This window comes from Apodemus sylvaticus, chromosome 1 (assembly GCF_947179515.1).
Source record: "Apodemus sylvaticus chromosome 1, mApoSyl1.1, whole genome shotgun sequence".
NCBI lineage: Eukaryota > Metazoa > Chordata > Mammalia > Rodentia > Muridae > Apodemus > Apodemus sylvaticus.
Window position 1 is genome coordinate 107,838,163 of NC_067472.1, and position 24,575 is coordinate 107,862,737.

General features: G+C 54.5%; 1 protein-coding gene across 1 annotated transcript in view; it reads left to right on the plus strand.

Moving 5' to 3' along the window:
• Myo7a (myosin VIIA) overlaps positions 1-23,514 on the plus strand; it is a 62,069-nt gene extending 38,555 nt beyond the window's left edge. The window contains 24 exon segments of the mRNA XM_052158294.1: positions 434-561; positions 2,288-2,414; positions 3,052-3,171; positions 3,554-3,727; positions 4,423-4,629; positions 4,631-4,651; positions 5,368-5,538; positions 7,681-7,798; positions 8,411-8,537; positions 9,061-9,230; positions 9,930-10,120; positions 10,535-10,659; positions 11,016-11,173; positions 11,978-12,131; positions 13,693-13,848; positions 14,337-14,442; positions 15,208-15,321; positions 16,111-16,198; positions 16,325-16,431; positions 18,395-18,580; positions 18,984-19,100; positions 19,863-19,946; positions 21,002-21,121; positions 21,603-23,514. Coding sequence (XP_052014254.1) covers positions 434-561; positions 2,288-2,414; positions 3,052-3,171; positions 3,554-3,727; positions 4,423-4,629; positions 4,631-4,651; positions 5,368-5,538; positions 7,681-7,798; positions 8,411-8,537; positions 9,061-9,230; positions 9,930-10,120; positions 10,535-10,659; positions 11,016-11,173; positions 11,978-12,131; positions 13,693-13,848; positions 14,337-14,442; positions 15,208-15,321; positions 16,111-16,198; positions 16,325-16,431; positions 18,395-18,580; positions 18,984-19,100; positions 19,863-19,946; positions 21,002-21,121; positions 21,603-21,692 — 3,159 coding nt within the window. The 3' untranslated portion in view covers positions 21,693-23,514.
• The last annotated feature ends 1,061 nt before the right edge of the window (positions 23,515-24,575 follow it).

A 24,575-nucleotide genomic window follows, 5' to 3' on the forward strand; every position in this document is an offset into this window, starting at 1 on the left:
TCTGTGGTTGTATGAGGCCAGAAGAGAGATACACATCTACTGAGAACTGGTGGTCGCGTCAGGGCCAGGGGCCTTGATAAGTAGGTGGTTGTGAACCAGGCTGTACTTTGGTGCCGTAGGTGTGAGATGGTGGCCTCAGAGTCAGGGATGGGACACATCCTGGCTGAAAGGGTTTCCCTTGGGTGGGACTGAGGAGCAAAGGGTTAAGCCGGCGGCATTGGGCTGGTGCTCCCAGCCATGCGGTCTAGTTCTTAGTCTTTAAGGCTGGAGTGATGACAGCCCAGGGGACATCCGCGTGTCCATCTAGTCTCTGCAGTGGCTGGCAAGGACAGCACCCCATCGGTGATGCCATCTGTGCCCTCTGGGGAGCCTAGCAGGTGCAGCACCCAAGCCTCACCTGTGTCCTCGCCTTAAGCCTGTGTCCTTGTCCTAGGTGACCAAGAGGCTGCAGGATGGGGAATCCACGGTGCAGGGTAACAGCATGCTGGAGGACCGGCCCACCTCAAATCTAGAGAAGCTGCACTTCATCATTGGCAACGGCATCCTGCGGCCTGCACTGCGGTCAGTACCCAAGGGCCAGTGGGATGCAGCGGGGTGCTCTCTAGGCAGAGGCTGGCAGGCTCAGGGCCACCGGCAATGGCTCCACATTAGCCACAGATTAAGCAAAAATGCCCGTGTTAGCTCTGTTGCTGGCTTGGCATATGGCCCTAACTCCTTATCCCCTCCATCTCTCTATGCCTTATCTGGAAAGAATAGTGCCCACATCTGAGATCTGAGGGAAGGCGGGACTTCGAGACCGTGAATGGATCGAGCGGACTGTAGCCTGTAGCTAATGGTTATCATGGCCCTGCCTGAGCATTCTAATTTAAACCCTTCAGAGCAGCTGGCCAGGCCAATGGCGAGGTTACTCGATGCCTAGAGACTCTGCTATTGTTTCCATCCCTGGGCCAGGAGAGACCTCTACTGATGGCCATTTGGTGGGAAGACTCTGGAGTCACCTGTACAATTAGATAGTTAACCCAATGTGGGGACTGGGCTTCTCGGGGAACTGGGTTATATGACCATAGGTAAAGACTTGGAGATCCCAAGAACTTATGTTTATATTGGGAGTGTAGGACAAGAGACAAGTTCCATCTTCCTGATGGGGAAACTGAGGCCCAGCGTGAGGAAGAGGCTTTCCAGGAGTTATTTGGACTTCTAGACCACCTACCTGTCAGCCTTACCTCTTCCCATTGCTCCTCAAGGCCATTTGAGCTTCAGGCCACCCAGGGTCACCAGGAGGAAGAGGTGGACACCAGGTTATCTGTCTGCCACATCTGAAGCAGACTGTTCAGGAATCTTGTGCCAGGAGCCCCAGGCCAAAAAGGGCTAGAAAGTAGAGTCCCGAGGGACCGTGGCTAACCTTCCTTCTCTGGCTTAGCCACTGTCACCTTCTGTTGGTTGAATGGGACCAAGTCAGAGACTTCAGCACTGGGTCCCCACTGGTCTGTGACAAGATGGGACCTCGAGCTATGCCAGTTCCACTTATAGACCTGATTGTTGCTGTGAGGGCTGCTGCCAGTCTGTTTTGGATATTTCAAGTGGCCCTTGTTCTATGAAATGATTTGGGTCATGGGCAAGGAGTGGGAACGTACGTGTGCTATCTTCTTCTCATGATAAAAAGATGGCAACTTGAAATTTTGTTGGTTTGTAAACTCTCCAAATTGAGAAGTTACTGAATTAGACAGTCCTGCTTCTCACCTGGCACACTGTCCTCAGAGAAGAGAATGTGTGTGTGTGTGTGTGTGTGTGTGTGTGTGTCCTGGGCAGGTAAGCCATTTTGGAGCTCCCAAGACAGAGAAAATGGTCTTAAGAGAAGATGTTTTCAGCTTAGTGCAGTGGTGCATTCACAGACTGGAGAGATGTGCCCCAGAGTCAGGGTCCCCGCTCACTGGCCCTGACACCCTCCCAGGTGCCTGGTTTATTTCTGTCATGTCGGTCACTATTACAGAAGCTGTCCCTGACTGTGGAGTCCCTTTCTCAGGCTAGATATGGTTGACCTGGGGCTAGGCAGGGTGGACATCAGGGGCTGTGACCTTTGAACTTGTATCGGGATACAGGTCACTCTGTGGATTCCTGGGCCATGCCTTATTCCTGGTGACCCCCAAATCTAAAGCAAGACCCTCTGCTCAGCCTCTTTATCTAGCCTGTCTCTGTCTCCTGGGAAGCCTTAGGTTGGCTGGTCAGAAGAGCTGAGGTGTAGAGGGGTGGTGACTGGTGTCACCTCTGAGACATTGTCCCCACTTAGGGATGAGATTTACTGCCAGATCAGCAAACAGCTCACACACAACCCATCCAAGAGCAGCTATGCCAGGGGCTGGATCCTCGTGTCTCTCTGTGTGGGCTGCTTCGCCCCCTCCGAGAAGTTTGTTAAGGTAAGGAAGATGGTCTGGGGCGGGGCGGGAAGGGTGCAGGGCCCCTCTACGCTGGGACACAGCGTGTATGTGGCACGTGCTTTCTGGGGCCTCATAAATGTTCCTCATGTGGAATCCTGGGACTTCCCCAGTCCTGGAGTCCCATACGCCACTGTGGGGACAGAGCCCCTCCCAGGTTTGAAGGTCTCACACTGCCCAGCCCCTTCCTCCCAGGCCCCCTTTGTCCAGGCGACCAGCACTTGGCATTGTCGGTATCGTTCCATAGAGGTCAAGTGTGATAAGGATGTATTGAACAACCCAAGCATGTATCTTGGGGCAGGCACTTTGATATCTCTCTGTGCCAGGCTCTGGGTACTAGTTGGGTGCCATGAGGGTGGGGGAGTTGGGGGAGACCAAATGGGACCCTGAAGGGGAGCAGCAGCTGCAACAGAGAGGGGAAGAGATAGAATGTGAGGGTGAAGCTGAGGAGATTGACTGTCTGGCCATCCTGCCAAGCTGCAGGGCATGCACTTGATTCCAGGGGTAGCAGAGTAGGCCTAGAAAAGGGGGCTGTAGGTGGCCCTGCTGAAGCCTGGAGGGACTGCAGGCCGCGGCCGCAGCGAGGGTGGAGACTGCCTCACTGAGTTCCTGTCTGCAGTACCTGCGGAACTTCATCCACGGGGGCCCGCCCGGCTATGCCCCCTACTGTGAGGAGCGCCTGAGAAGGACCTTTGTCAATGGAACTCGGACACAGCCACCCAGCTGGCTGGAGCTGCAGGTTGGCAAGGCTCACACAGCATGCATGTGGGAACGTGGTCTCTAATGCCTCAGAAGTGCCCCCTTCATGTCAGATTGCAGGGCTCCTTGGGTTCTGGAATCTCGGGACTCCCAGAATATGAAAATCCCAAGTGCCATGGGCTCTTTCTGCCTGTCTTATGCCCATGGGACTTAGTCAAGGCCATGCTCCTGCAGTGGTTTCCTCCTAGACTTGGGTCCCTGGCACTAGACATCTAAATGTCCCCTCAGGGTGGATACCTGTGACAGATCCAGGTGCTGCCCCAGTGGGATGCTGGCAGTATGGGGGTCATCAGCTCCAGCCCCGGAGGCAGCCAGAGCATAGAGAGAGAGAAGAGACCACAGACCCTCTCTGTCACTTTCAGGCCACCAAGTCCAAGAAGCCCATCATGTTACCTGTGACCTTCATGGATGGGACCACTAAGACCCTGCTAACAGATTCAGCAACCACAGCCAAGGAGCTGTGCAATGCTCTGGCTGACAAGATCTCACTCAAGGACCGCTTTGGCTTCTCCCTCTACATCGCCCTGTTCGATAAGGTATGGTGGCCCAAGCCTAGCCCAGCCCAGTGCTGCCATCTGCTGGCTGAGGTGGTCGCATGCATGTGAGTCACTTAAGCTATGGGGAACAGGCTCTATAGAAATGGTGTCAAGCTCTTCCCAAGGTCAGAGGTTCAGACTGCTCTCCAACCATGGGTATCCAGGGGAAAGCCCTTTTCTTCCTGCTTAGAGAAGAGGGCAGGCAACTCTGCTCTCCAGGGTCACATCCGTTGCTGTGATGTGTAGAAGCCTGCTCAGCCACTAGTCGGCCCTTTCCACATCTTCTCCAGCTGGGAGTCCTCCTGGTGTGGGCACATGGTCTTTTCTGCTGAGCTAGGCCTGGAGCTTCCTCTAGGACTGGGAAGACCCAGGGACAGGACCTTACCTTTGGTTTGCCTGAATCTTCCCTCATGAGTTGGCCCCTCCAGTGATGGCTTGCCGAACAGCATCCCTTGGTCTGAGAAAAAAAGGGACTCCCACATATACATGCCTTGAAAGGCAGTCACTGCATGCTACAATCAGCTCTGAGCCTGTCCCTGGGATCAGCTTCCCAAGGGACCTAGGACCCAGTCCTGCCTCCCCTGGGCCTCCGGACTCTGTACTCATGCAGTTGGCAGGGAGGCTGACCCTTTGAAATCCCTCTGTGACCCCACCCTGTCCTTCCTCCCACTGTGCTGTCTCTCCTCTGCTCGCAGGTGTCCTCCCTGGGCAGTGGCAGTGACCACGTCATGGATGCCATCTCCCAGTGTGAGCAGTACGCCAAGGAGCAGGGCGCGCAGGAGCGCAACGCTCCGTGGAGGCTCTTCTTCAGGAAAGAGGTCTTCACGCCCTGGCACAACCCCTCGGAGGACAACGTGGCCACCAACCTCATCTACCAGCAGGTGGTGCGAGGAGTCAAGTTTGGGGGAGTACAGGTGTGAGAAGGTAAGTGGGGTGCACGAGCCACCAGAGGCCGTGGCCACAGGCTAAGGACTATTGTCAGATGGAGCCGACACCGGCCGGGTGGCAGTTGGACATTTCCTGGATTTCTTTTGGACTCGGTGCTACTTGACCTCACATGAGCTGTGTGCAGCAGATACTCAGAATGCTATCCTGATTCCCCATGGGAACGGGTCCATGCACTCTGCGGTGCACATGCAGGATACCTGTAGGGGCTGACAGACATAGTTGTGTGGTTCTTAGTCCAGGAACTGCTCTGAAGGAGAAGATCCGATCATTTAGATCAGGATTTGCAGGTGTATCTCAGTTTACCTCCTTTTGGGGACAGAACTGAGGGTCTTGTGTTTGGAGATAATGGTCCAGTGTCCAAGACAGCACTGCCAGCCCATGTGGCTTTCACACAGCACCGAGCCCAGCTGTCTGACCACTGTCAGCTGGGTCACCTGCTCTCTACAGCTCAGTTTCTGTGTCCCTAGACAGAAGCCAGCTCTGTGCTGGTGCCAAGGGGACCAGGCACGGGGCAAGAATACGGCTGTGGGCTTAGGGACCTCATGATTGCCCTGTGAAGAGAAGTGAGATGGGGAGAATGCAGGGTCCTGAGGGTCAGGGTCCCCAAGCTATGGAGGCACGGCTGGGAGGGGGGCTGGGCTGGAAGGGCATCCTAAGGGGTGGTAAGTGGTGACGGGGCGTGTCATCCTCAGGAGGATGACCTGGCCGAGCTGGCCTCTCAGCAGTACTTTGTGGACTATGGTTCTGAGATGATTCTGGAGCGTCTGCTGAGCCTCGTGCCCACTTACATCCCCGACCGGGAGATCACACCGCTGAAGAATCTTGAGAAGTGGGCACAGCTGGCTATTGCGGCCCACAAGAAGGTAGGGAGAGGGAGGGCCCGGAGTGGTGGCCCCAAGCATCCACAGCATCACGGCTGGCACCTGATGTCTTCTGCTTGACAGCTGCTGGGGACCAGGGCCTCCTGCCCCCTTCCCCATCCCCCACCACGGACATCATTCATATATATCACTTTCTCTGGGCTGGGGACCTGAGACACAGCAGGGTCAAAGCTGGTCGTGCGGCCTGTTGAGGGATCCCTGGGGTCATGGACATTGAGGGTGACTTCTCCTGTTGATTACAATGCTGTGCTTTCTGAGTGACCACTCAGGACTAATAATGGAAGTCGTCTAGGAAATGTTCCTTCCTTCTTCCTAAGAACTCCAGTACCTTCCTACTTGGGCACTCTGGGTATAGGTTCCTTTTGAAGTCCCAGGCCATGATCTAATAGAGGAGCTAAGGAGCCTGCAAAAGCAGCAGCTGGGTGTAGTTGGTTGTAAGGGATCCAAGCACCTCTTTCCTTCAAGGCCATGCTATATCAGAGCAGACTTGGCCTCAGTTACTGGAGGTCCTCAAGGATAGTATCTCATACCCTGCAGATAAGGCTCTTCCACACCTAGGGTCCTGTGGTACCTTCCATGCACCTACCTGGTTCTGAACGTCCTCTTCAAGGGTCCCCTGCAGGCCTAGCCCTCTCTCCCCTAGAGTATTTCTTTCCCTCACCCCCCATCTCCCAGGAGAAACTCTTCTTGGCCATCTCTTCTTGCCTCCTGTTGTAACTGTCAAGTTACTGAGGCCTGTCCCTCTTTGCCTCCCAAAAAGCTTCACTCCCCAGTTCTCGGCCTTCCCCGCTGCCCCAGCATTTATTTCCAGTGAGGCATATGTGTGGAGCTGCTTTGGGTGGCGTGGTAGTGTTCAATTTACTTTGGAGTCAGGTCTTGGGAGTATAGGGGGATGGACATGCTCTTCTGGGATCCACAGCTCGGTCCTGGTTTTATCTGGTTCACAGAAGCTTTGTGTGTGTGTCAGAGCCCTGGGCCCTCCTGCACTGGACAGAAGTGGATGCAGGTGCTTTTCAGAAGGGCAGGAAGAAGCCACCCTGAACATGGGAGTCACAGACATTTCAGTGTTAGCTCTAGGGTCCCAGGCTGAGATCAGGGTCTTCTGGTCTGGATTCTCCCCAGGTTTCTGTCTTTTCTGCTCCTCATTGCCTTCCTCTGGGGTCACATGCACTAATTGCCTCTCCTCATGAGGACACAGTCTGTTAGGAGAGGGCTCATGCCAATCACTTGTTATAGACTTTATCTGCAAATGTGCACCCTGGGATGTGAAGACTTGGACACAAGAGGGGGAAATTATAAAAACATCCTGAAGCCATTTCAAACATGCAGAGACGTTTCGAGTTGGGGGCCCCTCACTGCCACGTCTAGCTCCCCACTTTCTGCTTTGTGGCTTTCGCGTACACACACACACACACACACACACACACACACACACACACACACACACACACATGCATGTCTATCATATGCTGAACACTTGGAGGTTAAATTGGTTATATCAAACTCTCAGCCAGTGCTTACTGTCCCTGGCCTGTGGACATGCTAGCCCTCTTGTGGGTGGCAATGCCCTATATGTGGTTGGAATGAGCACTTTTATCTGGGACTGCCATGGCCACACATTCATTCTGACCCCCCACCCCATTCTGCCCCAGGACCATGGTGTTCTTACAGGACACAGGGCACTGCTCCCTGACGGGAGTGTCGCCGCAGCTCTTGCCAGGCCTGTCCTCTTCCAAGGCCACTGCTCCTCGGACACCTGCCTGTCTAGCCTTGTAGAAATGCGCCCTTGGGACCCAGATTTCTGTGCTGTGGTGCCCCAACCTCTCTCTGCTCTCATGCCTCCCTACACAATGTACGCCTCCCAGTGGCTCGCCATCACCCTCAGTTGGGCCACCGCATTGGGGAGTCCCCAGGGGTGGCAGCTATGTTTTCCTTTTCTGCCTGGGACCCACCCACAAAGAGACTTGCAAGAGCTCTGGTACAGACTGGATTAGAGAAAGCGGGGTGTCTGCGGGCTGACAGAAGCAGAGGCCCCTACGCCCGCCCTCACCTGGTAGAAGGGGTAGCTAGTTTCTAGAGCCTGCCCACGGGCCTTTGATCTTTATCCCACACTGCCCTCTGCAGGGAATTTATGCCCAGAGGAGAACGGACGCCCAGAAGGTCAAAGAGGATGTGGTCAATTACGCCCGTTTCAAGTGGCCGCTGCTCTTCTCCAGGTTTTACGAAGCCTACAAATTCTCAGGTATCTGTGGCCCCAGCCATGTGGGGGGGGGGGGGTTGATAATCTTTCTGCAGGTGCCTGGTCTTCTCAGGTTCCACTGCTGAGGGGCTGTAGGAGACCCGTGCAGTCGGCGATGATGGCCCACTGGTTTGGACAGCTGATCGTTAAAGCTCTGTTAGGCTATTTCCAAGAGGCCAAGGGTGGGTGGCTATGGCTGAGGGCAAGTAACTGACTGGTGCTGTGCCAGCCCACATAACCCATCAGCTCCGATGACCTTTGTGAACACTGCTGAGTGTCTGCTCTGTGTCAGCCTTGCGCTCATTCCGGGCTTCTCAGAATTGCATGGTCTCAGAGCCACAGACAACCCTGGGGTTCAGTTGTCTGACCCCTCCCTACCTCTCACCTTGGTCCCGGACAGGGACTGAGGCTGTTTCTCAAACCAGCATTTTCTTCCCACCCCGTTTTGGGTTTCACTTTGTACGGTAGCCATGCGGAGGTTCCTCACTCTCCCTATTTATAAACCAGGAAGAAGCTCCCGTCTGCAGAAGCCACCATGTTGTAGTTATGAGGACCGGGGAGGAGCTAGCTCCGTGATCAGGGAGGCCCCCTCTCAGAGCTCTGTCACTCTCCTAGGCCCTCCCCTTCCCAAGAGTGATGTCATTGTGGCTGTCAACTGGACGGGTGTGTACTTCGTGGACGAGCAGGAGCAGGTGCTTCTGGAGCTGTCCTTCCCGGAGATCATGGCTGTGTCCAGCAGTAGGTGGGGATGGCCGCCAGGGCACAGACAGAGTGATGGCAGGAGAGGGCGCAGCTCCTGGGCTGGGGACACAATCAGTGTTATCAATGGGGGGCCTCTTTGTCAGCTGAGAAGCACCCAGAGGGTGGTAGGGTCCTGGATTAGTCACTGGTCCACAGTGCGGTGCAGCCCAGAGCATCTGTCTGGGGCGTGTGGGAGTGGGTCTCAGCTATGATGAGAGCCGGGAAGACTTCCTGGTGAAAGAGGCATCAGCTGAGCCTTAAAGGGTAGACACTGGGCCAGAGTGGGCCGCTTCTGGACCAGAGCTGGTCCAGATGTGCCTGTGTGTATCATCCCAGTGGGCCAGGCCTTGTCCTGGCAGGGCCCTGTCTGGGTGTCTAGGACACTCTGACAATTGGCCTTGGTCCTTCAGGGCGTGCCGCGTCTTGCTCTCCTTGGGCTGCTCTGACTTGGGCTGTACTACTTGTCACTCGGGCCTGGCAGGGCTGACCCCGGCTGGACCCTGTTCTTCGTGTTGGTCCTGTAGGGGAGCAAAACTGATGGCCCCTAGCTTTACACTGGCCACCATCAAAGGGGACGAGTATACCTTCACATCCAGCAATGCCGAGGACATCCGTGACCTGGTGGTCACCTTTCTGGAGGGGCTCCGGAAGAGGTCTAAGTATGTGGTGGCGCTGCAGGACAACCCCAACCCCGGTGAGTGAGCGCTGATGTGGGTGCTCTGGGGGGGGGGAGGGCGTAGGCAGACTGGGTAGCTGGCCTGGCACTCACAGCAGGTGGCCGGTGCCTTGTATTTGCTACACACTGGGTCTCCAGCAGAACTGCCTTTCCTGCACGCCACAGAATCCCTCCTAAGACTGTAGCTTACCTCCTATCACCAGCTCCAAGTCACATGGGATGTTCCACACCTGATGACACAACGGGGCTCTCCAGAGCAACGTGGAGCCCGGACTCTGGGGGGAGGCGTGTGGGAAATGGTGATAGCACAGTGACCATGGAAACCCAGAGGCTGTGGGAACTTGGGGGTCAGACTCTCCGTGCAGCCTGGTCCAGGGAGGAAGCCTAAGTGAGCAGGGGTCTGAGGCAGAGGAGAGCCATGCACACAGAAAGCCGGTGTGTCCAAAACTGCCATTGCCTTGGCTTGGTTAAAACTGGCAAGGAGGAGGAGGAAGGTCAGGAGTGGGGAGGAAGGAGCTGAGCTTTGAGAGGAGGGCGACCCGCTTTGACGGCTAAATCTGGGTACGGGGTTTGCACAAAGAATGTGCAGGGTGGGGGATGGTATAGACCCTCAGTGGGAAGCCATAGCTTATAGGCCACCATCCCAAATGAAGAGGTTCTAACCCACCCTTGTTTCCTGCCCCCATGTGGACCTGCCCCCCCCCCCCCACTTCAAAGCTGGCGAGGAGTCAGGCTTCCTGAGCTTCGCCAAGGGCGACCTCATCATTCTCGACCACGACACTGGTGAGCAGGTCATGACCTCAGGCTGGGCCAATGGCGTCAACGAGAGGACCAAGCAGCGTGGAGACTTCCCCACTGACTGTGTATATGTCATGCCCACTGTTACCTTGCCACCGAGGGAGATTGTGGTATGTGACCAGCACCAGGAGTGTCCCCGAACCCTCCATTGCTCTTCTCACGTCTGGTCATTACAATGAAGGACTGGAACACTCTGTGATTTGTATCTCCAGTGTAGATGACAGATAGGCCTGGGGTTTGGGGGGACCACAGACTTAATGTATGGGTATCTTCCAAATTTACTTCAGTTGGGGAGGGGCCTAGGGGCAGGGAGGAGGATCATTGTCACGGGCCACAGCTAGGTGAGGGTCTCTTTTTTCATGGACCACAGCTCGAGGATTCAGTACAGCTCTCCAGGCAGCTCCTGTGGGGTCCACCCATGAAGAATGAGTCTCCCCGTCCCATTCTGGAAGGCTTCAGTTTTACCAGATCCCAGTGGCCCCAGCTGAAGAGCTGACATGTCCTCCCTATCTCTTGCCTCCCAGGCCCTGGTCACTATGACCCCAGACCAGAGGCAGGATGTTGTCCGGCTCATGCAGCTGCGCACAGCAGAGCCAGAGGTGCGCACCAAGCCCTACACGCTGGAGGAGTTCTCCTACGACTACTTCAGGTGATGTCGGGTGGCAGGTCAGGGACAAGAATGGCGCTCTTTGAGATGTCCCCACCTGTGAGCAGGGCCAGCTCGGGGGAAGCATAAGCAGTTTCTGTTGTCCAGGGTGTGCCCTCTGTGTGGCCTCATCTCATCCTTTCTTCCTCTGGGTGGTGTCTGGGGGGCAGGGGCTGGGCAGGAAGACAGAGGCTGTGCTTTGGGGTGCTCTGCTCTGCCTGGGGGTCCCTGGGAGCAGGGCAGAGGGTCCTGGAGAAGGTGTCATGTGTGTGCATTGCGAAGCACGGCGGGAAGAACAAGTTGGGGAGTGGCTCATTTCCTGTGGTGAGGCAGGTACTGACCATCTCCATGCCTGACAGGCCCCCACCCAAGCACACGCTGAGCCGCGTCATGGTGTCCAAGGCCCGCGGTAAGGACCGGCTGTGGAGCCACACACGGGAGCCCCTCAAGCAGGCCCTGCTCAAGAAGATCCTGGGCAGCGAGGAACTCTCCCAGGAAGCCTGCATGGCCTTCATAGATATCCACCACCACGGAAGAAAGGAGGGCAGCGGGGAGGGGCTGGGGCAGAGCACGGCGGGACTGGGTCCTGGCGATGGAAGACCCTGGCTGGCCACATGGCACCTCAGTTTGCAAGGGACAGCCTTATCCTCGGCCTCCTTTGATCTTGTCATCCTGTTAAAATACAAGCATTTTGCCCTGCACTGGGCCAGGCACAGACAAAGCTGTGACAAGAGCCAGCCCATGGCCTCATAAGGACGCCATGCTGGCCAGAATCAGCAGTGATGGTGCCAGAACAAACCTATAGAGAGCCTTCCTGGGGAGTGGGATGGCATACGCCAAGGTCCTGAGGCAAATCAGCAGGGCTATTTCAAGGGTACAAAATTATTTAGCATAGCTGAAGGGCAGATGTATGCTAAAGAAAGGTTCCCAGGGTCTGTTAAAAAGCTTTGACTGCTGGAGATATAACTGGGAGGTAAAGTGTTTACCTATCAGGCCAAGGTTCTGAGGTCAATCCCTAGCAACACACACACACACACACACACACACACAGCATTAGATCATTAGGAACAGGGGGAGCTGCTGGGCAGGAGGAGGCAAATTCAGATTGGGGATTGGTCAGTGTTTTCTGGCTGCCTTGGGCACTTGGGATGTAGGGTCAGCAGGGCTTGAGGAAGGGCAGCCATGATGGGCAGGAAGGGAAGTGGTGAGCAGGCCACATCCACTATGTAACTCAGCGTCCTGGGGCCGTGAGAGTCCGACTCCCACTTCTTAGGCCAGTGTTTCCCCTTCAGCCACAAGTCCTTCCTTGACAGCCCCTCACCTGTGCTCAAGTACATGGGCGACTACCCATCCAAGAGGACGCGATCCGTCAATGAGCTCACTGACCAGATCTTTGAGTGGGCACTGAAGGCCGAGCCCCTCAAAGATGAGGCCTACGTGCAGATCCTGAAGCAGCTGACTGACAATCACATCAGGTGAGCAGACACTGTGGGACCTCTTGAGGCAGTTGGCCTGGGGCCCGGGGTCAACCTGCCAAGAACCCAGAAGGGGTTAGAGTAGCCTCCAAGGCCACAGCCCAGCCTTCCCAACACCCCCTTCTAACCCCGGTACTGACTCGGACTGAGTGAGTGGCTGTCAGCCCGTGATCTGTCAGGAAAGGATCCTGTGCTGGGGGCATTGGGCCTACAATGTATCCCTCCTTCCCTTCACCATCCCCTCCGTGTGAGATGGTGTGGAGGGCCTGTGACACAGGTAGAGAAGATGTCTTTACCAAGACCATGAAACAAGAACTATTGGTATATGCTGCAATAAGAGGGGAGGAGGCTCAGCGGTTAAGAGCACTGACTGCTCTTTCGAAGGTTCTGAGTTCAAATCCCAGCAACCACATGGTGGCTCACAACCATCCATAATAGGATCCAATTTCCTCTTCTGGTGTGTCTGAAAAGAGCAACAGTATACTCTTATACACAAAATAAATCTTTGGGGGTTGGAGAGATAGCTCAGCAGTTAAAAGCACTGACTGCTCTTTCAAAGGTTCTGAGTTCAAATCCCAGCAACCACATGGTGGCTCACAACCATCCATAATGAGATCTGATGCCCTTTTCTGGTGTGTCTGAAGACAGCTACAGTGTATTTACATATAATAAATACATCTTTAAAAAAAAAAGAGGGGAGGAGAATTCTGAGAGGGAATTGTGCCCCAGTGAAAAGCCATCACACTCTCTTCCAGGGTTGATACAGAGGTCCTCTAACCAAGAGTCACACTGCTGTGTCTTAAGGCAAGGGGACTAGCCTCATGTCAGCAGGTCTAATGACTTGGAAGATAAACAACTGAGGGAGCTGGGAAGGTCCCCATGCTTGGGATAAAACTCTCAAAAGGGTGAGAGTCCCTTTTGCCCACATGCATGCAAATGAAAGGGTTTAGTAAGGCCAGGGAGAGCCAAGCCCGGGAGGAGGTAAGTGCCTGCTCTTGGAGGTCCAGGCTCGTGTCATCTTGGGTCCAATCGATCAGCCCCTTCTCTGGTCTCCTCAAGGCCTCACAGTGAGGCTTAGCTGACAAGGCTGAATTCTGTAGGAAGGTCCTTAGCTATTGTTTTATGGTTAGAGTTCTGCCAAAATGAGACCCTAGTGCTCATGGGAAAGGCTCCTGTGCCTGGATTCAGGTGAGGCCCAGGAGGTGGCTCTTTTGTAGGGAGATTTGGTCTTTGGAGAAGTCACAGGAGGCTTGCTTTTGAAGAGTCAGGACAGTGTTTTGATCTGCGGTGGGTTTGTGTGGACTACAGTTTAATAAATTGTCAGTGTGCTCAAGGGAGCTGTTCACCCAGACAGAGTGCTGGACAACTGTGGACTTTCATTCTGGCACCGGAACCTTGTGTCCCCGTGGACTGGCCACTGTATGACCCGGTATGGGCACATGGCCACACTGAGGAGCACTTCTTGGTTCTGGCTGTCACGAGAGTGTAACCTTCTGGTCCTTGGACAGAAGGTTAGCTCCAGGGTGCACGGGTACCCACTACTCTGGTCCTTTCCCCACAGGTACAGCGAAGAGAGGGGCTGGGAGCTGCTATGGCTGTGCACGGGCCTCTTCCCACCCAGCAACATCCTCCTGCCTCATGTTCAGCGGTTCCTGCAGTCCCGCAAGCACTGTCCTCTTGCCATTGACTGCCTGCAGAGGCTCCAGAAAGCCCTGAGGTACTGGAGCCACAGGGGCTGGGCAAGAACTGGGGGTGGGGCAAGCACTGGGGGCGGGGCAGTCTGGCCACACCCAGCTGTAGGACAGACTCTGGGTGCTGCAGACTCTAGGACTTGAGCACACAGTGAGAGAAGCCTATCCCTGAGTTTCCCGGCTTGGCGGTGGCAGGAGCTGCAGCCCATGCTGGCTACAGTTGGGGAGCCTGGTTTCTCCGTGTTTTCAGAAATGGTCACCTTTCGGGGCACTGGGAAGGTGGCCCCTGGGCCCCACTGCAGACTCTGCAAAGCCCACTCACACCCTTTGCTCTTGCTCCAGTCACCATCCCACTCCCTGGCTGGGAACTCGGGGCTCGGGAGGCCACACAGCCGAGCCTACAGATGGGCATAGAGGTGGGGGTCAGGCTGGCGCCAGTCCCCTGATTCCTCTGCTCCCCAGCCGTGTGGACCTAGGAACATGCTTCCTTCCCTCTCTCCCTCCGTGTTTTCAGAAATGGCTCCCGGAAGTACCCCCCGCACCTGGTGGAGGTAGAGGCCATCCAGCACAAGACCACCCAGATCTTCCACAAGGTCTACTTCCCTGACGACACAGACGAGGTAAGGGACTCCACACACGAGTCTGACCCCTCGGACAGGGTCAAGCTCCCTCAGCCTGCACAGGGTGTCTCTAACAACACCTGGCACCCTGGCATCATTCTCTTGCCCTTGGGTAGAATGGGACTTGATCTAAAGACTACGGACACTCCTGGGGTTAGGTCCCCTCCACCTTAGATCTTAGCTCCCACCCCCACCCCCAACTCCCCAGTCAGGCGTTCTGTCATGAATTTGACATCTTACCTTGTATCCTGATCCTGGAGACTCTGATGCCACAGCAGGATTCTGAGGCAAATTCAGACATTTCCCACACTCTTTCCCATCTATAGTCCGTCCATCTCTCCTTTCCTCTCTCCCTCAAACTCCACTCGCCCACATTGTCACAGTTGGGGCTGCTGTTCCCAGTCCATCCTTCCATCCTCTTGGTTGGTTTTCCCTTTCATCCCCTCCCCCAACCTGCCCAAACTGCTGAGTCCCCCCAACCCCTGCTCTCACTATCCAGGCCTGGACCTGGAAGGCCAGCACCAGGCCTAGTCCTGCTTGCAGGGATAGGGACAGGGACAGGGACAGTGAGCTCTAGGAAAAGCCAAGTGGGAATTGCTCTTCAAATGCTACATGCAGATCTGGATCCATCAAGACAGCCCAATAGGGCAGTGGTCTCAAAAGGGAGGAACTCGGTCTTGGTTGGTTGGTTGGACAGGAGAGACAGCAGAGATGGGCAGAGGGGGCTGGGAGGTCTTGCAGAGGTTGAGTGTGCACCACCCCTAGGCTTTTGAGGTGGAGTCCAGCACCAAGGCCAAGGACTTCTGTCAGAACATCGCCAGCCGGCTGCTCCTCAAGTCTTCGGAGGGATTCAGCCTTTTTGTCAAAATCGCAGATAAGGTGGGTCTGCCCATCTTTTGGAGACTTTCTGGGGCCCCAGGGACACGTAGTGGGTTAAGAGGAGAGAGGGACCTGCATGGAGCATCTGTCTGCTCCCCTCGCATGGTGCCGCTGTCCTCTGTCCCCTGGAGCACGGGGCATGGCAGCAAAGCTCTTCTGAGAGTCACATGCCCAGGTACCCTCTGCTCCATCCGTAGTCACAGGGCCTGTTGACTTTGCCCCCTCAGAAAATTCACCCTTGAAGTATCCTTCAGAGGCTAGAATGCTTAGTACCACTTCATCAGAGAGATTAAGTAACTGATCCATGACCACACAGCAGGGACCCAGACCCAGGTGTGCTGTCCCTAAAGGTCTCACTATTCAGCTGTAATGTCTCCTTAAAGGGAAGGCTTTCTAGAGCATCCTGAGGAACTGGATGTCATCCTATCTTACTTCGTGACTGTCACTGTGTCACAGATGAGGACCCAAAGACAATGTCTATGAGATCCTGGGTCCAGAGGATCTGTGTCAGAGCCTATGGGTGGGGCTGGACACAGATGCCGGAAGCCAGCTGAGGCAGACTGGTCTTGTTCTTGGTTGGCTATGCTGCACTGGGCCTATGCAGTGTTTGGTGTGCCAGGGACTGGGTGGGATGATACCACTCCAGGCAGGAGGCCAGTGTCCCCGACCAACACACAGAACCCCTCTGGCTGGGGGTGGAGCCTTCCTATAGAAGCAGCTGACAGTAATGTCGGTGGGAAAATCAGAACCAAAGCAAATGGCCCAAAGCTGAGATGGCCACATCCCTAGGTCATCAGCGTCCCCGAGAACGACTTCTTCTTTGACTTTGTTCGACACCTGACAGACTGGATAAAGAAAGCACGGCCCATCAAGGACGGTGAGGGACTGGGCTCTGGGATGCTAGCAGCACAGGGACATGCTGGCTTGACTAGGCTGTGAAGCCCAGTAGTTAGCCAAGGGGCTGGAACTGAGCTGGCGTGTGACGAGCTGCCCTGTGCCGCAGGAATCGTGCCCTCACTAACCTACCAGGTGTTCTTCATGAAGAAGCTGTGGACCACCACAGTGCCGGGCAAGGACCCCATGGCTGACTCCATCTTCCACTATTACCAGGTGAGTTGCGCCCTCGGCTCCCCTCGGCTCCCCTTGGCTCCCCTCGGCTCCCCTCGGCTCCCCCCTTGGCAAGCCATCAGCCTGTGGTTTCACTATGAGGCTGGAGAGTGCTGCCTTCGACAGACAGGGGCTTGCAGCTGTGGCTTCAAAAGTCTTCTGGTTTCCCTCACTGAGTCTCCTGACAGTTATACGGACTCAAACCTGTCTCGTCATCTTTCCAGTCCTAACGGCTGGCTCGGCTGCTCCTTTTCCTTCCGAGGTCCTTGCTAGCTTGGGCTGCGTCCTGCCCCGAGTCCTCTGGATGCGGGTGTCTGCTGGTGTGGCTGAGTCCATCCCAGCCCTCCTTGGCTCTGCGGGCTGTGTCAGACAGGAATCCTGGAGGGATGCTCACAGGCAGAGCCGTCATGTCTGCCTTGGGTTCCTTCTGTCCTTCCATGGAATCACCACGTTCCTATTTTGGAGGAACAGATGCAGGGAGCCCATGTGATGCAGTTCAGGTCACACAGCTGGTGGAACGCCGCTCCCGGTCTTGGTGGCTGCGGCTCAGTGCTCTGCGCTTGGCTGCCGCTGCCCGTTTAGCCTTGAGAAGCAAACCAGAATACCCGGATGGGGACAGGGCCAGGGGCTGCTGTGGTGCAGAGCGAGATGATCTAGAAGTAGAACTGCCCCCCCCCCCCGTCAAACCTGGGATACCCTCCACCATGCCTCTCCCCACCCACCAGGTCCCCCAACACACAAATCTGAGTCAGCTTTTACTTCTGCTAAGGGCTGACTCACATTAGCTTACTATGGTTATTATAAGTGGTCATCATTAATGCTCATTATAACTGAATATCTAAACTATATCTCATCTCCCTGTCACGGAGCTGGGGAACTCTGCGACGCCCTCTCATGCCTCTGTGACAGTCTCCTTGGTTTGACTCTCCTGTGTGCTCTGCATGGGGTAGCTACCCTGCCCTCCAGAGCTGCCCGGGACCTTCTTGTTCTCAGGATCTAATTTGAGATCCTGGCGCTGCCTCCTCCTCCTGATGTCTGCAGCTGTAGTTGTGAACCCTGGCTCAGGCCGCTCTAGCTACAAATTCTCAAGTGCTGCCCAGCCTCTGCAGTGTTGTCCTGTGCAGATACTCTTCACTCTCTCCTCACCTACTGGGGAGGATCTTAAAGGACGCCTTCTTCTTTGTCCTCAAGTATAGATTCCCGCCCCACCCCAATGTCTGACTGTTCACTTCAGACTATATTCTGCAAGTGTGTGTGTGTGTGTGTGTTTATGTTGTTGCTAAGAGTGCCTGGGTCATTGTCAATAGTCAATGACTATTGGTTGGATTGATCAATGGATGAATAGGTAAACTAGCGACTGGCTGAATGGATCGGCGGAAGGATGAATGTCAGGTGAATTATGGGTAGATGAGTAGCTAGGTGTGGTGGATCGAAAGGAACCCCATGGGTAGATACGCCCATAAGAAGAGAATGGATGCTGGGTACGTGGAAAGGTGGATAAAGAGTCGTTGACTCAAGTCTCTGATTAGTGGTGTGTCCAGGCCTGCCTCAGTTTCTCTGTCCTCTTAGTGACAGATAATATGATCCTGAGGCTCGAGGAGTCTGTGGACAGTGCTGGTGTGTGTGGTCACTCCCCTGCAGATGCCCTGGCTCTGGGTCTGGAAACCCAAGAGAATGAGAGGGCTGGTGCCCTTAAATCCTTAAGAAGATAAACAGGAAGCGGCTAGGAAGGATGGGCCCCGGAGAGGAGGGATGTGGAACTGATTCTGGATTTCTTCATCTTGGAAATGGTCAGCTTACCTCACTGGCTATAGGAAAGGTGGTGGACAATGTTCAACATGGCTCCACCTTCAAACTGCCAAGAGCTGGGGCCGTGCAGCCCCTTTCCTGTCCTATGCAGGGTCAGCTGAGGCAGAGGTAGCGCTGGCCCCCATGTAGGGGATGACACCTGCTCTGCTTCTGACAGGAGCTGCCCAAATATCTCCGAGGCTACCACAAGTGCACCCGAGAGGAGGTGCTGCAGCTGGGAGCACTCATCTACAGGGTCAAGTTCGAGGAGGACAAATCCTACTTCCCTAGCATCCCCAAGTTGCTAAGGGAGCTGGTGCCCCAGGACCTGATCCGGCAGGTCTCACCTGATGACTGGAAACGGGTAAACACGGAAGAGCAGCGGGAGAGGGGCCTCTCAGAATGGTACACTGCATACCCCAGGGGCTGAGACAGCAACTGCTGACCAGCAGCTAAGGGGAATGGCCCTCCTGTGTGGTGAGGGAAATTTCTATTCCATCTCTGCTTCATTCTCTAGTCCCTGTGCAAAGGATTTAGTGGCCTTATGGTATTAATTTGCCCCATCCTGGTTGTCAAGGTGACCTGAATTTGCTTGATACCTTCTGGTTTGTCTGCATGGGTTGGGGTAGATCAGAAATGAGTTGGCTGGTATACATGGGGACCATGGCGTAAGTTGGCAACCCTGTCTGTACCATGCCTGGCTCTGATGCTGTAGACAGGCAGAAGCAGAGCTGTGATTGGTCCTCCCTGATTCCCTTCCCCCACAGTCTATTGTCTCCTACTTCAACAAGCATGCAGGGAAGTCCAAGGAGGAAGCCAAGCTGGCCTTCCTCAAGCTCATCTTCAAGTGGCCCACCTTTGGCTCAGCCTTCTTTGAGGTGAAGGTATGTCTTCAGGGGATCTTCCGAGGACAGGTAGGGGTAAAAGGTAGGTAGTGAGGCAGCACAGACTGGAATGGAGGTGACAGCCATTGCCTCGAACACCTACCTGCTGGCACAGAAAGTTAAGGGGAACATCCTTAACTTTGGCCCACTAAGGATGACCTGAACTTGGGCCTCAAAGGGAGGCAGCCGTGTAAACAGGGTGGAGTGATGGAGTGGAGGCAGTTTGTCCTGTAATAGTGGGTCCCTGTGAGGTAGCAGATGAGGGAGAGGTTATCTAGGGTGGCTTCCTAGAGCAGGTGATGCTGGGCTTTCCAGGAAGTCCTCTGCCAAGGGTCCTATTTAGACAAAGGCCCACAGGCCTGAGAGCTCAGGTCTGGGCAGGAAATGAAAAAGGTTACTGTGGCTGATGGTGGTGAGAGACAGGGTGTCAGGCCGGTGAGGGTCCGGGTCTCCTCAAGGGACAGTGAGACTGGGGGAGGTTTGGGATGGAGCGAGAGTGCCACATGGCTGTCCTGACCACTGGGGAGTTGTCAGATGAGAGAAAGGACCTAAACCCCCGGGGAAGCAGAGGGGGAAGATGGAGGCTAGGGACCCCTGAGGCTGTGGGCAGAGGGGGACATCAGGAGGTCTTGACAGGTCCGGCTCCATGTAGGCAGCCAGGCCAGGTTGATTTTTTCCAGGCTCGGCTGGCCACATGCCTGTCTGCAAACCCCTGCCTTGCTCTAGACTCCCGTCTAATGATGCCTCTGCTTCCTTTGCTAGCAAACTACAGAACCAAACTTCCCAGAGATTCTCTTAATTGCCATCAACAAGTATGGGGTCAGCCTCATTGATCCCAGAACCAAGGTGAGCAGGTTGGAGTGAGCAGGTTGGGGTGAGCAGGTTGGGGTGAACAGGTTGGGGTGAGCAGGTTGGGGTGAGCAGGTTGGGGTAAGCAGGTTGGGGTGAGCAGGTTGGAGTGAGCAGGTTGGGGTGAGCAGGTTGGGTGAGCAGGTTGGGGTGAGCAGGTTGGGGTGAGCAGGTTGGGGTGAGCAGGTTGGGGTGAGCAGGTTGGGGTGAGCAGGTTGGAGTGAGCAGGTGGGAGTGAGGAGGACCCACCAAGGTCCCAAACATAGTCCTATCATCTACTGTCCCTTCAGAGCCCCGGGTCCCCATCTTGAAACGCTGCCTGTGATTGCCACATTGCCTCAATCATTTGTTCCACCAAAATCGCAGCCTTCAGCTTACCACCAAATTCTTGCTGCTAAGTTCCACAGACTCCCTTTAGTGCCCAGCCTTTCAACGTCACTGGATGCCACAGACTGACAGACACCTCTTTCCAAAATGGTCTCTGACTATCTGGTCAGGATGGTAAATGTGGAGCACGTGCAGGGTGGCTCTGCTTATGCACCGAAAGGCCAGTCCCACTGTGAGGCCAGAAGTTGTGCTTCTGAATAATTGACCGGAATCACGAATGTTTGTCCTCTTCTTGCTGCATGACGTCACGGTCACACGGGCTCTCTGCCTTCCTTTGTCATTCTTTCTCAGACATTTTTAGGCTTCTGCTCCACACAATCCGAGTACCCCGTGTCCTTCCAAGGCTCTTCTCCGTCCCATAGTTCTCTTTAAGTTCACCCAGGCTATCTCATTCAGACCAACAGATGTCAGTGCGCTCAGGCACCTAAGTTTCTATGTTTGGCCCAAAGTACACAACAGCCTCCAGGGCTTCCTTGGGCAAGGCAAGCACGGAGGGAAGGGGACCTGCTCCCTGGCAGCTCTACACAGAGCTGGCTTCTCCCTCTTGTTCCTTCCCTTGTGTGAGGGCTCAGACTTTGTTTGAGGGTGGTATCTGCGGGCTGGAGCTGGAGTTACTGAAGCCAGAGGGTAATTCTGAGCATCTGTGTGTCTGTCTTCTCTCCCAGGACATCTTGACTACTCACCCCTTCACCAAGATCTCCAACTGGAGTAGCGGCAACACCTACTTCCACATCACCATTGGGAACTTGGTCCGTGGGAGCAAACTGCTCTGTGAGACATCACTGGTGAGAGCGCCTCCTGGTGCCTGGCATGGGTCCCTGCCTCTCCTGGTGGAGTCTGTTAGAAGCCTGGTTTATTTAGGTCTGGGGAAAATGGTCCGCTAGGGTGGAGGAAGAAAGCCATCATTCAGCTGCTGTTTTAGTGTCTGGCTGTTGACCAGTGGATGTGGGCCTTTGTTTGGCCCACGTGTAACAGAAGAGCCATTAGCAATGAGACCTTCTACATGAGCCCAAATTTCCAAGGTGCAGTTTAACCGGTAGCTTTTGCAGTCACTGCTGCATCGAGCCATCCAGGCTTAGAGGGACCACCCAAGCCTGGGGCTCAGGACGGCAAGATGAACCCAGCCACTCGAGCATGTAGATGGGGGCAGACTTGCTTTGTGTCTGTGTTGTGCCGGCTGCAGCATGTTCTGGGAGCCATGTCTGTGTGTGAGGGGCTTGCGAGTTCCACTGTGGGCTCTGCTTATTTTCCTACCCCTGCTTTCAGGGATACAAAATGGATGATCTTCTGACTTCCTACATCAGCCAGATGCTCACAGCCATGAGCAAACAGAGGAACTCCAGGAGCGGGAGGTGAACAGTAGAGGAGTTGCTGGCTCAGGCCTTGGCCACCGAGGCAGGGAGGCTGGACTGACCGTACCTGCTGGGCGTCTGACCTGCCTGACATGAGGTCCAGACTTTCCTGAATCCACTTATGGCATCTGGGTTTGCTGTCGCCCTACTTTGTTGTGGCCTTCCTGGTGTAAGAGCCCGTGTTCCTTGGCCACCTCTCCTGAATCAGACCAGCTCCATCAAGCAACCTCTTTGGACTTTCTGTATTTGGATGGGACAGAGGAATGAAGGACAACTTAGCTCTCTCCACGCTTGGAACAACCAAACTATTTGTGCATTGAACTGATACTCTGAAACCTGAGGGACTGGGTCCAGGGTCCTCAGCACTGGCCCCCGTCATAAGCACTACCACGGAGGACTCTCTGGAGGACTCCTTGAGTATCGCCTGCTCCAGGAAGGCCCCTAGACTACCTCCTGAGTGGGGACAAAGCCTCCTGATTCTACCTGGATCTCTCCCGTATGTGACAGTTATGAGCTGGGTCCCTGCTAAAGTCTCCCTGACCACCTGAGGGCATAAAGCATGTGTCTTATCCTCTGGTCTCATGGTGATCTTTGCTGGGAGAAACAGGGTGGGATCAGGGTACAGACCTGTAGGGCGTGGCCTGTGAAGCTACTTCTTCCACCTGCCTGACCACGCCACTTTACCTTTGGGGTTTCAAATGCTTCAGCCAAGGTTTCCTTGAGTCTTAAAAGATCGCTTGGGACAGGGGGTGAGGGTAGGGGTTGGGGGAGAGAAATGATTGCCATTGGTCAGAGAGGGGAAGACCTGAGCATGTGTATAAAGTGTGTGTGTGTGTGTGTGTGTGTGTGTGTGTGTGTGTGTGTGAGAGAGAGAGAGAGAGAGAGAGAGAGAGAGAGAGATTGTGTGTGTTTAGGGGGTAGAGTATAGAGGATGGATTGCTTTTTGTCTCTTAACTAGGGCTAGTGGAGGCATAATAGCCCTCACATCCTGCCAGAAGCTTCTCCTTGCCTTATTAAGACATATCCAAGAATAATAATACTTCCTTGGGTGAAATGCTTACATCCAGTGATGCTGCTTTGTGACCAGAATGAGACAGTGAAGTCTGGGAGTAGCTGGGTAGATCTGGGGTAGGGGCTTCAGATGGGATGGTGGCTGGAACAAGTAGCTACTGGTGTGACAGCTAAGAATCCCTTTGAGGCGGTAATGTTTGGGACTCCCATCAGTATCTCCCTGAGACTTCACATTAAGCACCCAGGCTGCCACATCTGTATGCCTAACCACCCCAGGAGGTGCTGTTCCTGACCACATGTGTAGGAGAGGGCAGCTTGAGTATAGAGGCAGGGAACCCAAACCAAGCAGCCCCACTCTATGGGATGGATGCCTTGGCTGTTGAGGAGGAGGGAAATGCTGTCCCTGTCCTATAACATTCACAGGGCTCCACTGTCAACTAGGATAAATCTGACCCACCAAGAAGCTGATGCTATAGTTTGCTCTACATCTTCATGCTGAGGGTGAGGTCCAGGGGGAGTGTGAATGGATTGTTGGGAGCCATTTTGCCTGCCAGACGGGTCATACAGGTCAGGGGTTGCTGGCCTGGCAGGATGTTCTGCAGGCTGACACATGGAATGCTAAGAGGGTCAAGGCAAGGCACTGAACATTCTGTTAGCCTTGGTGGAAGGAAGAGGGAAGCCTCCAGATGGGAACAGATATCCTATGTATGTCAGCCACCGTCTCTGCTAGCTTGTGATTTTGCTTCCCACTGTACTGTGGGTATAAACATGCTATTGAGAAATAAAGTCAGAGCTGCAGCATTCACTGGAACATTTCCACATCTCTCTCTGTGTCTTCTTTCTGCCTTTCCTATTGTTCGTCCTCACTCACCACTCAGAGGTCTGGTTGACTCTCGCTCGCTGGCCTGGCACAATGGATGAAAGAAACATCACAGAACTTAACTCATGACTGCTAACACTGGGCTCCCAAACAGAGGGGGCCAAATGATTGTTCTGAGATCTATTTTCCTGGTAAGGCCAAAGGCTATTTATTGAGTGAAATGGGATCATGCATTGTAAACCCCAGGCATCAGGGAGCAACCCACTGCACACGGTCAGGAAATGAGGGTGAGGTGAGGGCTCTGTCTAGGAGAGCTCATGTCTGTGCCACCTCTGCTTCCCTGACTTAGGAACATGTCCCCGCTGCACCACCCCACAGTCTTCATCAGCGTCGGTGACCACAGAGGGGCAGACAACACACTGCTTCCTGAGAGCTCGCCTTTATTGTAAGCTGACATGACTAGACACTCATTCAGCAGGAAGTACAACAGAAGCAGAAGATGGGACGGCCCTGCAAACCCAGAGGGCAACCGGCCCCGGGTCCATAGCTGTGTGCCACTGTTTGCCCTGGCCAGTCTCCTGAAGTGCATCCTGTAGAGGAGCTGGAGTGCTGCTCCTGAACGCCTCAGTGGCCACACCCTGCCATCACCATACTTAGGTTCAGAGAGGAGAAGAGGGCAAGGTGAGGTTAAATATTCTCCAGTGGGAGAAGGAAGACATAATTGAGGAGGAATATGTCATGTAAACAGATTCCCGGGAAGGGATTTAGTTATACAGGGGTCATCTATTACCCCTGTTAATATTATTGTTAACAATATTAAGTTAACAATATTGTTCAGTGAGGAGTGTACCTATCGATCTCCTAAATGGGAACTTGGAGGTTTGATGTTTTCTCTAGCAACGCTGGTTGTTTGATATTCCCCTTAGGAGACATGGTACTGTCGAGGGGAGCATTAGTGACCTCACACCCCTCTCAGGACACTTTGGTAGTTCAAGGCTCCTTTTGGCAGCTCTGACAGAGCATTGCCATCTTTGGGGGGACCCTTGAGGTAAAGTA